This window comes from Neodiprion pinetum, chromosome 7, assembly GCF_021155775.2.
Source record: "Neodiprion pinetum isolate iyNeoPine1 chromosome 7, iyNeoPine1.2, whole genome shotgun sequence".
NCBI lineage: Eukaryota > Metazoa > Arthropoda > Insecta > Hymenoptera > Diprionidae > Neodiprion > Neodiprion pinetum.
This window is the reverse complement of record NC_060238.1, coordinates 26,413,888-26,429,175: the sequence shown is the minus strand read 5'-3', so window position 1 is coordinate 26,429,175 and position 15,288 is coordinate 26,413,888. Positions and strand designations below refer to the sequence as shown.

At 38.1% G+C, this 15,288-nt stretch overlaps 2 protein-coding genes across 3 annotated transcripts in view; both read right to left on the bottom strand.

The window, feature by feature from the left end:
• Positions 1–2,262: 2,262 nt before the first annotated feature.
• Positions 2,263–9,452, bottom strand: hrg (poly(A) polymerase hiiragi). Its single transcript, XM_046634595.2, has 12 exons — positions 8,981–9,452; positions 8,461–8,692; positions 8,064–8,307; positions 7,861–7,965; positions 7,638–7,788; positions 7,336–7,547; positions 6,734–7,031; positions 6,396–6,572; positions 6,189–6,310; positions 5,932–6,105; positions 5,739–5,840; positions 2,263–5,283 (listed from the first exon to the last, which is right to left on the bottom strand). The coding sequence occupies exons 2-12, from the start codon at positions 8,664–8,666 to the stop codon at positions 5,230–5,232; spliced, it is 1,845 nt and encodes a 614-aa protein (XP_046490551.1). The 5' UTR covers positions 8,667–8,692; positions 8,981–9,452; the 3' UTR covers positions 2,263–5,229.
• Positions 9,453–10,816: 1,364 nt separating this feature from the next.
• The window catches only part of RyR (Ryanodine receptor), a 35,224-nt gene continuing 30,752 nt past the window's right edge, over positions 10,817–15,288 (bottom strand). For both annotated transcript variants that reach the window (XM_046636301.2, XM_069137991.1), the window contains 7 exons: positions 14,993–15,279; positions 14,816–14,876; positions 14,444–14,722; positions 14,146–14,302; positions 13,887–14,052; positions 12,103–13,780; positions 10,817–11,880 (listed from right to left, as the gene is read on the bottom strand). In XM_046636301.2, the coding sequence (XP_046492257.1) occupies positions 13,618–13,780; positions 13,887–14,052; positions 14,146–14,302; positions 14,444–14,722; positions 14,816–14,876; positions 14,993–15,279 (1,113 nt within the window). In that variant the 3' untranslated portion in view covers positions 10,817–11,880; positions 12,103–13,617. The remainder of the gene's footprint in view (positions 11,881–12,102; positions 13,781–13,886; positions 14,053–14,145; positions 14,303–14,443; positions 14,723–14,815; positions 14,877–14,992; positions 15,280–15,288) is intronic.

Sequence of the window (15,288 nt, the reverse complement as noted above, 5' to 3'; positions counted from 1 at the left end):
GGTCGAAAAATGAAGAAAAAGTAAGGCTAACCCCTTTGCATTTTTTGCGAAAATTTTCGAAATTTTGAAAAGTGCCGGAATAAATTCTTTCTAGCCCTATTCCGACGTAATTTTGCGAGAGAAATCGATTGGGCGCAGTCCCAATGAGCTGCGATTATTGTATAAAAAGTTACAGCCAGAAAACGAAAAGCTGCGTTTTGGACATTTTTCAGCAGGTGCTTTTTCCTTTGCCATTTCTCTCCTGTTGATCCCACGCTCTTTTCGCTGCGTTTTCTGAGTTCCTGAGGGTCCGATGAGTCAGGAGAAGGTAATACAAATCGAATCAGAGACCCAAAATTTTTGGTCGAAAAATGAAGAAAAAGTAAGGCTAACCCCTTTGCATTTTTTGCGAAAATTTTCGAAATTTTGAAAAGTGCCGGAATAAATTCTTTCTAGCCCTATTCCGACGTAATTTTGCGAGAGAAATCGATTGGGCGCAGTCCCAATGAGCTGCGATTATTGTATAAAAAGTTACAGCCAGAAAACGAAAACCTGTGTTTTCGACATTTTTCAGCGGGTGCTTTTTCCTTCGCCATTTCTCTCCTGTTGATTCCACGCTCTTTCCGCTGCGTTTTCTGAGTTCCTGAGGGTCCGATTAGTCAGGAAAAGGTAATACAAATCGAATCGGAGACCCAAAATTTTTGGTCGAAAAATGAAGAAAAAGTAAGGCTAACCCCTTTGCATTTTTTGCGAAAATTTTCGAAATTTTGAAAAGTGCCGGAATAAATTCTTCCTAGCCCTATTCCGACGTAATTTTGCGAGAGAAATCGATTGGGCGCAGTCCCAATGAGCTGCGATTATTGTATAAAAAGTTACAGCCAGAAAACGAAAACCTGCGTTTTCGACATTTTTCAGCAGGTGCTTTTTCCTTCGCCATTTCTCTCCTGTTGATCCCACGCTCTTTCCGCTGCGTTTTCTGAGTTCCTGAGGGTCCGATTAGTCAGGAAAAGGTAATACAAATCGAATCGGAGACCCAAAATTTTTGGTCGAAAAATGAAGAAAAAGTAAGGCTAACCCCTTTGCATTTTTTGCGAAAATTTTCGAAATTTTGAAAAGTGCCGGAATAAATTCTTTCTAGCCCTATTCCGACGTAATTTCGCGAGAGAAATCGATTGGGCGCAGTCCTAATGAGCTGCGATTATTGTATAAAAAGTCTATTCTTATGTACAACACACCTTTGTAGGATACAATATGTGACGATATTGCATTTAGTCTATTGTATGTATCTCATATTGAAATGAATAAAAAATTGATTGTTTATTGTTACACCCTCATATAGGTTCGTATATTTACATGTGTATTTCAGTGTGACATCAAGAATTAGAATAGAATATCTTTATACCATGTCAAAGAAACATTCGTCGATAGAATCTCTGCAGCATCTGAAGAAACATTCGAATTTACATGGAATTGATGATAATCACGTTTTTCGTCTCTTTTGCCTGCGATCACAAATTTTCGCAAAATTATGTACGAATAATAGAGTGACAATTACGTAGACTATAAAATCTAGTCAGTGATTATTTCAAAGGCGATTGAAAGTGCCTTATCTTAGGCAATCGAACCTACAAATTTGTAAAGTGTAATAGATGTTCGCAAGTAGCAGTGAAAGGATCGCAGGAGCCACCATCAGTTTCTCTGATTTACTTGGCACGATTCAGGAATTGCTGACAGCATATTACGTACAAGGGGATGGAAATTTATTAAGAGATTTATATAAAAGAAAACGTATTTATTGTTCACCTGAGAAAGATACATAGTTTACAGACGATGTAAGATTATATATGGTAAACAATTGTGTCAGGTCATAGTTCAAAGATCTTGTCGCACTATAAGTATATTGAACCATGTATCCAGTCATAGTTACATGAAAAATTCAACCAGATGAATAAAGTGTAACCCTATGTAATTGTCACGATAAGCCGATAATGATCTATTGTGGCACAGATGCAACACACACATTCATACACGCATTCGCTCACTAGTATAAGTATAAACAAATATTATGTCACACACAAAAAGCATACCGCATCATTTAACCGTTTACAATGAATGTCAAAAAAGCATGTCGATAGATCGACAATCACATCGTTGACCAAAGATGAAAGGAAAATAGTGATAATAATTGTTCTATTCGTAACGCAATAGACAGAATTCGTGTCGTCAATAAAGTAATTCTTCCAATAATCTGCAATATAGAAACTCCGGAATGAAGACAATAAATAGAGTTACAAACTTTCATCAAGATCTACACGAATAATGTTCGGTTTGATAAAGCCATATCTCCAAGATATAAACATTGATTTGTTAAACCAGTTAAACACTTCTGTAAGTAATGTAATTTACATTCGATTTGTAAATAAACCAAATGTTATTCGTAGTGTTCGTTAACATTGCTGGAGAAGAGAAAATTCATACCGCTTACGAGATACATTTTTTCATATAATTCCGTATGTTATTAAAAATATTATATATAAAAACCAAAACTAACATAACACATGGACTGTTTGAATTTTGAATTCGCATCAATGTCGCGGATGATGAATTATCAATATTTTATTATTATCATTACATTATTTATCATATATTTATTACTTACAGCAAGTTTCGTTTATCAATATTCTTCCCAATCCTTTTGCTCCGTACATACCCTCGATAATCTAAGAATAATCTAACGACAATATTCCTTCGGTCGTCCCGTGATCAGCGTACACGGAGCACTGTCATAGTTTCTTGCAGTGAAAAAAATAAGATATCCTGTAAACTCGACTAACTGAGAACTGCAAATTAATTTTATTGCTATTTCGATACAAATAATGGAATGTTAATTCGAATTCCCACACAAGTAGTATCGTATTGCCCTTGTAACTAATAGGATAGGTATGCATAGGAATTTGATTTGTATCAAACTACAAAAACTCGATTGGTCCGAATTTGAAATAGAGTTCGCTTAGATCATAACAAATAAATTCATTCTCTCTCCACATTGCTGTATTATGTCTAGTGTTACGCGACAAAATTATTTTCGTTTGCTTGGATTTCGCGACAGAGAGACAAGTCGTACGGTTGAGGAGAGCAAGGACACCCATCGGATGATACCCTGACTCAAGTGAATGGAGAGAAAATAAATAAAAACAACGTAATAATAATAACAGTTACTAATTCCTCCCTTTAGCAAGATTTCTATCTAAATACCTACTATTTAATTAACTCGGAGAGATTTACTCGCAACAGTCAATTGAGTATGACGTTCCGATTCCATTCGGTTGAACTATGATGACGCCTAAAATTTTTACAGTATCATTTCTAATCATTTTCACTGATCATATATGTTCGACTTTTATTTGCTAAGGAGTACGTCTTCATTAGCATGTGTAGAATAAGAACATATTGCACTTGTTGTTAGATGCACCGTTTGTCGCGTGGTGATGCGATTGACGGGAAAAGAAATAGCAATATAAACAACTGCGTTTAATGTTCAAAATATTCCTAAAAAAAAATTATCAACTCGTTTTTTCCAGCAAAACAAACATAAATTTCACGGTTTTATTCCCACAATTTCGTTAATGCCAAAGCTTCTCGAGGAGAAAATTGAATAAGAATATTCGCGTAAATTGTATCAAATATTGTGATCGAGCTTGAATTAAAAGAAAAAAGAAAAAAAAAAAGAAAGAAAAAAAAAGCTATACACCTTATAGTTTAACGGCAAGTGTACACGAATCTAGATTAAAGATGCTAGAGGAGAGTGGGAAACGAAATGAGCGGTGTAAAATGATAAAATAACATCTGATCCCACCATAGTAAGTTTCACGGCACTCGGGGAGTAAGATGTATTCTAAGACTATTTTTCATAGAAGACGTGTATGTGTAAAAAAAATAGCTTTGGGAGATAGAAAGCATACTTGTCGAGCCTGTATAACGACGAGTTTAAATAAATACTCAATAACTTCTGCAGCTCAACGGATAACTTTTATTTCGATAGTATAGACATATATTTACACAAACGTGCGTATCCCCGCTAAATAGAGATATATTCGTGGCACGTTAATATGAGTAAGTAAACTTTGTTCATCAAGCAGCCCATACATAACACCAACAGAAATGTATATTGTTACTGGTTGAAAAAAATTACGGGAGATCGATACATAATGCCAAAGCAACTAAGTATAGAAAACGAGAAATAAGGATATCGATCGATAAAAGAAAACTGCCCTGAACTGTTACTTGGAGAAATAAAATCACCCCGCGAGCACCGTGCTACAGGATTCTATGATTTTGTAAAAATTAACTGAGGCTCATTCTCATAACATCTGAACAATCGCACATCATACATTTCTTAAAACACGTTCCTGTGATGCACAGTTCTTTCTTCTGTATCTTGGTAATCGAATTGCGTATCAACAGGAAACAAATTGCCTGATGAAAGGCAATTCACCGATCTATGATCGATGGTGCAATTCTGTACCGCTAAGTCCGTGCTCTACTTCTAACGCTAAAATTATCTTGATGAATTAAAATCGAACGAATAACCAATCAAAATAATCATCAACGGAGAGCAGTTATTGAACTAGATGGCCAATTTAACAGATGATCATGATTGACGATTCTGATTTTACAAACGGCAGTTGTTTACCCCCTGGCAAATTATTTTTCCTCAAATAGTCTTTTGTAACAGTACTCATAATTAGCAACGCTAATCCGACACGCTGACAATATGCCAAATAATGCGTTTAATCTTGATTATTTAATTTTTCACGTAAAAGGCCTGATAAATAACCGCCGTCACCCATTGATCGTGAACAAGTATATTCAAAATACTCGTGAAAAAAAGTTTAAAAAAAGTTTTAGAAAAAACAAATATGAGCAAGGCAGAAGACTACAAGAGAGAAATAAGATGTAAGGGGAAAACGTTATGTCACGTCCGTAACAAATATTAACCATCATTTGTGTTTCACCACTTTCACGTAGAATTTATACATTTACATTTAATACCGCTATTTTCGTAATAAATTGAAGTTTAGTAATAATAATCCGTTTGAGGGTCTTCCTTCTCCAGTAACCGGCGTTTTCTTTTACGAAACAAAGGACTCACATAACATGGGCAGTGGATCTTGGTGTGAGGAGTGCTTACATTCTAGACGATCCTGAGGACCATCTTTGGATTGGTGGATGATAACAACCGTGCAACGGTCAAGTGCACACAAATCCTTCTTGGACAACTGCTGCACCAGTGGTCGGTCTTTCCTAGAATGTAAAAAACACAAATATTCACTCACAGCACAACATACCTCGAATCATTAATTAACTGAGAAACGGGAAGCAATTTTAAACACCAAACTTTCAGTAAACTGCAGAGCAAATATTAACCTTTGGAGGGCCGTCCTGGCTCTTTTAGGAGTCAGCGGGTAACTCGGTCACTCCACCGGACGTGTTGACTATTTATATACATAAGTCATACCTCTGAAAAATATCGAATTTCAAGGGAAAAACGCCGGCCCTCTAAAGGTTAAGTAACCAACGCCTGTACATTTCATATTTGATCTGTTACCTTGTCATTTCAGGGAGATGATAAGAGCGATTGCACTTCTCTTTGTTTTTTTTTTTTGTTTTACTTGACAGGAGAAAAATAAACCATCAACAAATATATGAAATTTTCCAAGCTAGCGTAAAGAGATTAATGTTATCATTTAATTTCTTACATCTTTTGCAGCTGTGGTATTGTCTTTATATTCGTCCAGGCTGAATCCAGAGTTACTGTCCTCACCGCACGACTGAACAACTACCAATGAACCATCTTCCGCCTAGGAAAAGAATTATGAAACAACATTTAATTCCCAACTATGGACTCTGAAGGATAAACACATATTGAAGGTTTCACCCTTTTCAACTTACTTGTGTAATTTGATGCTCTGGGTCATGGACCTTCGGTTTCTTTCCATACTGATCCATATTGTCGGATCGTCTTTTTCTGGAAGAGATATCTGTACCTCCACTTGGCGAAACTGTTCCTCCTCCATTCCCGCTAGACCTTCCGTTAATGTGAGTAATTGTGGTGGAAGCGGAAGCCTGTTAACCCGTAAATTATGTGGTATTATTATATTGATTCTGGATTGTTTGCAAAATATGAAATGGAGCATTTCATTACGTACCTTACGTTCGCGCTTCACTAAACTGGGAGAAATGTATGTATGGAGTTCCTTGCGCTTCACGGGCTTTGCTTCGATCCACATTCCTTCCTTCAACATGTGAATTTGTTCTGCTTGTCTCTCGACTGAAATATGTTTTGAAAAAATAATTAATTTTAACGTAAACAGACACCTGTGTAAAATATCTCAACCGAGAAGATATATCTATACCTGAATCGGCGAAGGACTTGATATCGTAGGTAAGGTCAACCTTCAGGTTCTCACTTTTAGCAAATATTAAACCTATGAACCACATGGAACATTGCCGGTCGGTAGCGGGCTCCAATGGTGAGAATACCTCAGGATTGACATGGGCCAGGGTGATGTGTGGATTCCGCTCCAATGTACCTGTGAGACAGAGTTAGAATTTCACCATTTCAGCATCTGAGGATTATTATTATATTCACCCAAGAGTTCCGAGAAGAAATAGTACGGAGGAAAGAAAAGAATCACGGAATGAAAATGACGGGACTTTAAGTGTATACTGTTTAATTTATACAATATATTACCTATTAAATGTCGTATTTTTGATTCAACTAATCCACACCATTCAAGCTGATCTTCGGGCGTCAAACTGCTGGTCAACAGCACAATATAGTGTCTGTACTTCCCAAAGAAATTTGGGGGTTCAAACAGTTTATCCCATGTAGCTGTTCCATTCATAATTTCATCTGTTATGGCCAAACCCGACTTAAACTCTTGCTGCATAATTGTTCGTGTTGATGCGGAGACATTAAACGTCGAATTTTGCTGCGGATATGCTGGGGTGATGATGGGCATTAAATGATATCTATCAGAGACATTAATCTGAAAACAGACATATAAATTTAAGCTGGGGTCTTAGGATAATAAATTTTTTTTATCCAAACTAATATTATCTACCGCGTGTCACACAAATACTCAGTTTGTCAACTCGGTTAAGTTGCATGGATAACAAGCACTTTTGAGTTTTTCGAAGTGAACAATTTCATGATGGAAATATTGGATTCGCATCTTGATACACTCAACCAAACAACAGATTCAATATATTTGTGTAGGAATTTATTTTAAATATAACGTCACTTTCTGTGACATAAGATACAACTGAACCTATTAGTCGAGCTCTACTTACTCTTGGATCCCAAACTGGAAAACTTAAATTGACGTTATCCGGCTGCTTCAGAAGGACGGGCTGCGGCCATTTCCACTGGGAGAATACGAGGAAAAATTTATGTACGAGCGTAGCAGGAACTGCATTTGGATACAATTGGCAAGTTCGAGCGACAAGCATTGCCCAAGAAACACCACCAAGGTAGCCTAAGACGTTGCTGTATATTCCGTGTTCTGAAAAATATATTTATTGTAAGGATCATGTCACAGATGGCATTAACAACGTATCGGTCGACAAGATATATATTACTTCAAATATCTTACTTTTAGCCCAAAGTTTTATTGCCCTAAGTGCAAGTCGAAAATTATCAATATTAGGTACCAGACGTAATATTTCATCGGTCACTCGACACCCGTTCAAACTTCGTACGCATTTTTGATCAAGATTCTTCAGCAGCATATCGTCTTTGAGATCCTAAAAATTTCATTAATTAGAGTAATTCATTCGGAAGTTTAAAAATTTTTATACGCATAGCTCAAAGCTTACCATTGTATCAGGGATTTCCTTTAGCGCTAGTCTGGCAAACAGCATATCAATTTCTATACTGTCGAACTTCATTTTAATAACGGGTACAAAGGCTTCCTCCACTGCCTAAAAATGAGAGTGCGTTATAAAATGACGAAAAGTTGTTATAATCGAAGATGCTCCACTTTAAAGCAAAATACTTCTTTCCCAATCTTATGACTTACCCTCAAATCTGAAACCTCTGCTTGCTGTTTCAGCAATTCAAAGAAAGACGTGAAGTAATCCGATCTATGTATGTGCCGCGGGACGACACAGAGCGCATCTATGTCAGCACCTCTGTGATGAACACCTAATCTATACGATCCGAACGTGTAAATTTTGCCACCAACTTGTTCGGCAACATTTGGAGGCATGTTTCTAGCCACACTTGTGTCCCTAATCCATTGCTTGACCAAGCTATTCAGTTTGCTACACGATAAGTACAGAAATAATACAAGTGAACACAAAATCAATGATTAACGTTGAATACAGTTTTTTAATATCAGAAAGTTACGTTAAATAAACCAATCCGGCAAAGGTAACGTTAAATTGACTGAAAGATAAGATCTAGCGATAACAAACCTTAGGATTTCCATTCTGTGATTAAGCTCCTTGTCAGACTCAAATACATTGTAAGGCTTGAGAGCTTCATGAAGTTCGTTAGTCCTCAGGTAATCGCTGGGTTTTGGTCCCGCTAAGGTAATGGCAGATGTCATACCCAAAGTGCGAAGATTCTGTGCTGTCGAACCACCACCCTTCGCAGACTTATTACCTTGTGCCGGCCACATCGCGGCTCTTGACTATGCGTTTCTTTCTAAAAAGGAGATTGCAAATTAAGTAAAAGAAAAGTCTATCTATTGATTTGGGAGATTAACTTTCGGATCAGTTTTCAATCGTTTGATCGATGAAAATTAAATTGGGTGAAGTTCAGGTACGGTATACAGATACAATCTGTGCACAAAAATTATATTTATAGAAGATGTTCCATAACAAATTCATAAGCGAATAAGTAAATAGTCTAGAAAATTTGAAAAAGAATAGAAGACAAGCTTAGACTAAAGTATGAGAATAAGTTTGATACGTGACTAATTGGAAATCTTACCTTTATGATTCTGTCAAAAATGCAATAACATGTTCAGAAGAGAACAGAGGTTTTTGCTCGAGATTGTCAGGTTATAAAAAGGAACAAAGACTCGTAGAACGAAAAAACATTCAGCACTCGTTATAGAACGTATCCGGGTTACTTTTCTGCGAGGGAAAATCACTTAAATTCACTATTATACACTGTGTGAACAGGTTTAGCCACGAGGTGATGCGAGACACTTGTAAACAATAGTTTTCAGCACACAAAAATATTATCAGTCAAATGAATACGGGTCCGTGATTTGTAATGTTTCTTTTCGAATAGTTATTGCGTGTAAAGGTGTGAAATGTACATTGTATCAACACGGGGACACGATTCGTAATCACATCACAAAAAAAAAATTGGCGATATCGTCAGATAAATTAAATAATTAAAGAAGGTTATTCGAAAATAACGAAACAACACGTACACCCCGCACCATACCAGCTACAATACAATATGGCGTCGTGATAGCTCTGTATCGACCCTGCGACTCGTCGAGAAATGTCGCGCTGCAATAGTTTTCGATATATAGCCGTCGAGAGTGACGTTCGAGCCCAAGGATCGAAGGCACGCGTCTTCGAAATGGAATACGAGGAATATGAGTAGCCGTGTACGTTATAGCACTGTTGTTGAAAATTTTTAAATATCGACAACTGACAAGTCTACTTACGCGGACGCGTCACAATTATTCAATACTTCGGAACACTGCCAATGTGCCTCACTGAGACGATTGACTTAAACTGACAAACTGACGTTGGACTTTCTATTTATGTCAGTCATAGTAGGGTAGGAGTGGGAGCAAATTTGGTTTAAGGGCAGGACAGGGAAACGAGAAAACCAATGGTTTTACGATTTCCGATCGGTGGGAATATTACGAGTCTTAGGATTGGTGGAGAAGCGGACGGGGGCGGCATCAAAGGCGGGGAAAGGATCGGGCAAATTTTTGGAATTGAAACAACAGAAGGGATCCTTTCGCAGTCACGTCGTCCTGCTGTGCGACCGAACGTTGCAATTGTTAGGCAAATATTAAGGAAATTTTCGAGCCTTTATTTTCTCCCACAAAAGGTATTTATTGTTCAATCGCGGAGACTCCCGAGTAAGCACATTGTCTCGCCACGTATGGGGTGATTGTACGCGCCGACCTGGCTGGGGTCATACTACCGGATTTAGTCATTTTACGAACGGTCTAGTCATAAACGCTAACAATACTCTAATTAGTCCGACGAATCTACCTACTTTAATGTAAATGTATTCGTGAAATGCCAGTCTATACCCTCGGCGGCTAGATACGTCTGTTCTTCGCCAACCAATGCATGCGTCCCATACCTACATCCGGTTCACCGGCGCCCCATTTGGCATTGGTGAATCATAGCTGTACCTGGACTGGTAAATTGTTACCTGAGTACAATTTACCTAATTCACCGGCGCCGTATTTGAAGCTGGTGAATTACCCTTCTTTCTTTTGAAAACCCCATCCACGAAACCCTGTTATAGATAAAAGTTTGAAAGGGTCCTTTGAATATTGATATCCTTTGGCTAATTATTTTTTCCATTTGAAAGGTACTGTGTCCTTTAATGACACGCGTAAAGGTTTTGAGTGGTACGAGTGTTTAACTTTTAGAGAACGGGAACACCCGTATACGGGGGCGACGCGTGATCGACACTTTACCCATGACAGTTTTAACGTATTAGATACCTTTTTTATGCATTTTCTGAAGGAGACCAAGAATCCCAAATCCCCGTCCTCTAAAGGTTAATACTGAATTGGCGATAAAAGTTACATACACCAAAAAAATCTTTGCAATTGTTCTTTATTTGTTGGCTCTGAAAAATTCTTAATGACCTCTGATTTATTCTGATAATCTGGTCGGATTCCATCAGGTGACAAGATAAATCCTAAAAACTCCAATTATTTTTTGCAAGATGTCGATTCCCCGTGTTTCAAAGTGAAGCTATGTTCAAGCGGCTTTTTAAAACTTTGTCCAAATGTACCATGTGCTCTTCGGATTCGTTCTAATCAAGCTACAGACTCGGTAATCGTTGCGTAAGGATCTCAGCAGTGACGATTACTGGAGCGACGAGTCCTAACGCGTCAAAGATTTTCGCTGTCCCCGACGGGATTGTTCGTTTAGTAACTCTAGACTTGCTAGAAGATGGGTGGACCGTATGTACAATACTATCTCTGCCAGAGTTGCAAAATACCCCTGGAGTTTTCAGTGCTGTTTCCTCTCCGAGGCCGAGGCGTTCGTTTATGCTTTCTTTGGGAACCTCCTGTAAGATTACCTGATCGTTCGATGACCATTGGCATGTGGTAAATTAATCCAGCAGATGTCAACAGTACCGTCAGCTCTTTTCTCCGAGAAATTGCTTTTTCTATTGTAGCGGCTCCAGTGAGGACGTCGTCGTCGTAGAAGTCTTCCTTGACGACCTTGGCTCCTCTAGGAAATAAATGCGTCTCATCTTCTGTGAGTTGATGAAGTATTCTTATCGCTTAATACGGCGCAGGAAACAAGCCGAAGGTGACGGTGTTCAACTCGTATGGTTGTATTTGCCCAGCAGAAATTCTCCATAGGATTCGTTGATATTTGCGATCCTCTGGTTCCACAAGCACTTGTCGGTACATTTTTCAATGCTTCCTGTTAATACGTAGGCTTGCTTGCACAACCACTTGTATATCCAGAAATCTTGACCCCGCTGATTTTTTTTCCAAACAAAGATGTCTGGTTATACCTACAGTAGGACCGACGAGTAGAGTATCGTAGAGTGCGGTTTTCGCAGATCCGTCTAATATGACTCGTACCCTTGTGGTAAGACTGCTTTGTTTTATAACAGTGTGATGAGTCAGGCATAGTACCCTTCCTCGCTGGATCGTACCTCTGCAATTAGGGTCATATAACCGAAGGTCAGGTATACGTTTAAAACAGCGTGATACTTTCGTTTCGGTTCTGGGTCACCAATTACCTTTCGTTGATGGCCCAATAAGCTTTTAGTTTTTCTATGTATTTGGATTCGCCTGGCTCTGTTATTCTATGACCAAATGGCACAGCTATTACTTAACGATTTTCTTCGTTTCGAATGGTGTGCTTATCGTAACGTACCTCGCAAGTCCGTTCTTCTTCCGAGAAGGAGTAAACAGGAAGTCCCTCCTCGATCTCCCACAATCTCGTCATGTTGAATAAAAGATCGCTGGTGATTGCGAGGCATGATTCTCGATTCTGTGGCAGGATGGACGACGCGCTCCCCCCGACGAACCAACCTAGTCCTGCCTTTTGTAAGTACAGATCAGGACCGTCGGATGTGGACAGATTGAGCTGACCAACGCACAGCGGTGAAAGGGTTGTACCTGCTCCTAGTAGCAGGCCAACCGGAGCGACTAGATGAAAGTGTGCGTCAGCTAATTTAATGTTTGACGGGATTTTAATTAAGGTAAAACGATGGGCTGATCAGGTACTGTTTGCGAAATATGCGCAACGATAAGAAAGATCAATATTCGAATTTTTCGAACACGCGGTGAGTGAGTTGATCGCGCCGAGCGGCATTGAGCAGGTCAGAGGTTGTAGAATTACAAAATAAGGCGAATGAGATTTCAGATACAAGTTTCGAAGAAACCATTAATAAGCTCAGTCTCTCTCTTTCGTTAACGGGAGCATGAAAATAGAACTGGTTCACAATTTCTCTTTACGACCGGTCATTTTCGTCCCGCAAAACGAAATTGAATAAATAGTAACTTTGAGGATTCGGTGTTTTTCGGTAACGCCGCTGAAAAATCTTTATTTACAATATATCGACACATATTTAATTTAACATTATATCAGCTCAGTCGTCAATAATAACATATTTTCAAAAATGTTTACACTGCAGCGTACAATGCATTACGTGTTTATTATAATATAATGTATAGAGTAACTGATCTAACCAGTAAAGTTTCCAAAATCGGCAACATGTTATCCTATAAGAATAAATCGACAATGCCGTCGGCCTTTAGAGATGTGTCTATACATGGAGAATAACGACCGAATCATTTCGCCAGTGAACCGTAAAAAGTATGAATAATAATCTATCAACCACTAATACATTACTAGATCTTTGTGCTTTCAATTTTTAATATTAATTATTTGATTTCATCCAATATTAATAAATGTACGATAGGACTTTTATAACGAGTGAATCTAAGTTATGAGAGCTTCGCTGCGCTAAAATTACTACCGGATTATGTTTCTCATTCAGTATTATAAAGGCTTATAAAAATATGTGTATCGTTCGAATTCCAATAGTCCAAGGTAAATTATACAAATACATGTCAAAAAGCTTGACGTTCTGAAATTCATATTAGCTCCTTTCAATTATGAAATTTGAAAACGTAGCGAAGATTAAGCTGCATTTCAAAGAGATGATAGATCTTTTGAATATCAATGTTTTTATGAATCATCTGAATATTTTTCACGGCACCGCATGAAATTTTCGCAATTTTATAATTCGTAGTAATTCTTTGAACCTAGGATTTGAAAAAAAAATTCATCTCGCTTCACTACCTACAGTATAGAAGCGGTAAGATCGAGATAGGATTTAACGGTCGACTCGATACTTTTTACTGCGACGTGAAACCGTCGACTTCATTTCTTTTTGGCTTCCTCCTCAACAGCCTCGTTCTGCTTTCGGAAGCAATCACCCACTGGGAAGAAATCCCAACACCTTTGTTGATACATATTCCAAACGTACGTCTCTTGACCAGTGTATTCTGTATCCGGTTTATTAATCAGATGCATGAGGAAGAACCTGAAATACGAACGTAAATGCATTTAGAAGAACAAGTCTAATCCATGCTAATTTGTTGTTGATATCGTGCGGTGTAGAACTTAGAAGATGACATTAGATTACTCACATGTAATTTGCTAAATTATGTTCCTGCTGGACGTGTGTATCAAAACCATGAGGCACTGTATCGAAGTACTCTTTTCCCAAACCACATATAAAACAGTTGCTTTCCATGTTGTCTTTGACACTTTCAAGCTGATCACGCAACTCTCCGAACGCGTCGATGATCAAACCTTAATAACAAAATATAACCAATGATCGAATCATCGTTCTTGGAGAAATTCATTGAGGTTTAGATGCGAAATTCAGATAACGACATTACGTACCTTGAATAATAGCAAGCAGGATAACAATGACAAAGAAGAAGAACGTGATATCAAACATTATACGATAGACTTCATAGTCATCGCCGTCGGGTTCTCCAATTTCATCACCAATACCGCCACCGGCTCTCACTCCTTTGTACAGATGGAATACAAAGCACTAGAAGCACATAACGCGAAAAAATAGTGTTACTGTTTATGTTTATGAACGTATCAGGAATTTTGAGATATTTTCCAAAGCAGATCGATGCACGTATGACTACATCGCTTGTTAAAAAATCTGTAGAAGAGTGATTCATACCGTTAACATGTCGTGACATTTTTTATCAACTTCGTCATCTTCTTCTTGAATATAAAATTTCCGAAAGAAATTAAAGGCTATGACCGTGTATATGTAGACTATGATTGTCAGCAACATCACGGTCAATACTAATTGTTTTCCGTTGTGTGTTACTGACTGCAAAATTGTTCTGAGTGTTTTGAATCCTACTGCGACATCCAACAGATGTGCGGCAAAGAAGAAGTTGTTGTAGTTTCCCAGTATCGAGAACGTAAAATACCATAAACTGTACAAGAAGGCCTGAAAAATGAACATTTCCCACTTAAGTATGCAAGGCTGATTCTGATTGCCGATAATTGGGATAGTAATCACTTTTTCCACTATTGCCCTTACATTGTCAGTAATCGTGACGCCCGCTTTCCAGACCTGATAACGCCAGTCGATATTTATAATACTGAAACAAACGGCAGCATTACGCATCAGTAGTAAAAATTTGATAATCGAAATGGGCGACTTGCAAGAAATAGAAAAATCAATTTGTGCACAAATTATGTTCGAAAAGTTACTTACAAGTGTAGCAATCCAGAACCTTCTTCCTCTTGTTGGCTGAACGAAGTCTTTTCCATTCCGAGTAAATTACTGATGTAGTCAAAGTCGTACGTTTCGCTGTACTTTTGTCGAACCTTTTTTTTAACGAACTTATCCCAGTAATTGACAGGGAAAGACTTTGCAGATATCACCATTTTATCCCAATGTGCCTTAATATCATCCTCCTCCGGTGTTTCTGCTATGTACAGACCGTCAAACTCTACCCGACGAGCAATTTCTTTCTCACGCTTGAAGATAGCTAAGGGTACCTAATTCGG

What these genes read in the sequence shown, in the direction of transcription:
- hrg (XM_046634595.2), bottom strand. Translation starts at nt 8,666, where the DNA reads ATGTGGCCGGCACAAGGTAATAAGTCTGCGAAGGGTGGTGGTTCGACA. An exon ending in CAGAGGTTTCAGATTTGAGG is followed by an intron (nt 7,966 to 8,063) that starts GTAAGTCATAAG and finishes TCTCATTTTTAG; the next exon opens with GCAGTGGAGGAAGCCTTTGT. An exon ending in TAGTGAAGCGCGAACGTAAG is followed by an intron (nt 6,106 to 6,188) that starts GTACGTAATGAA and finishes ACGGGTTAACAG; the next exon opens with GCTTCCGCTTCCACCACAAT.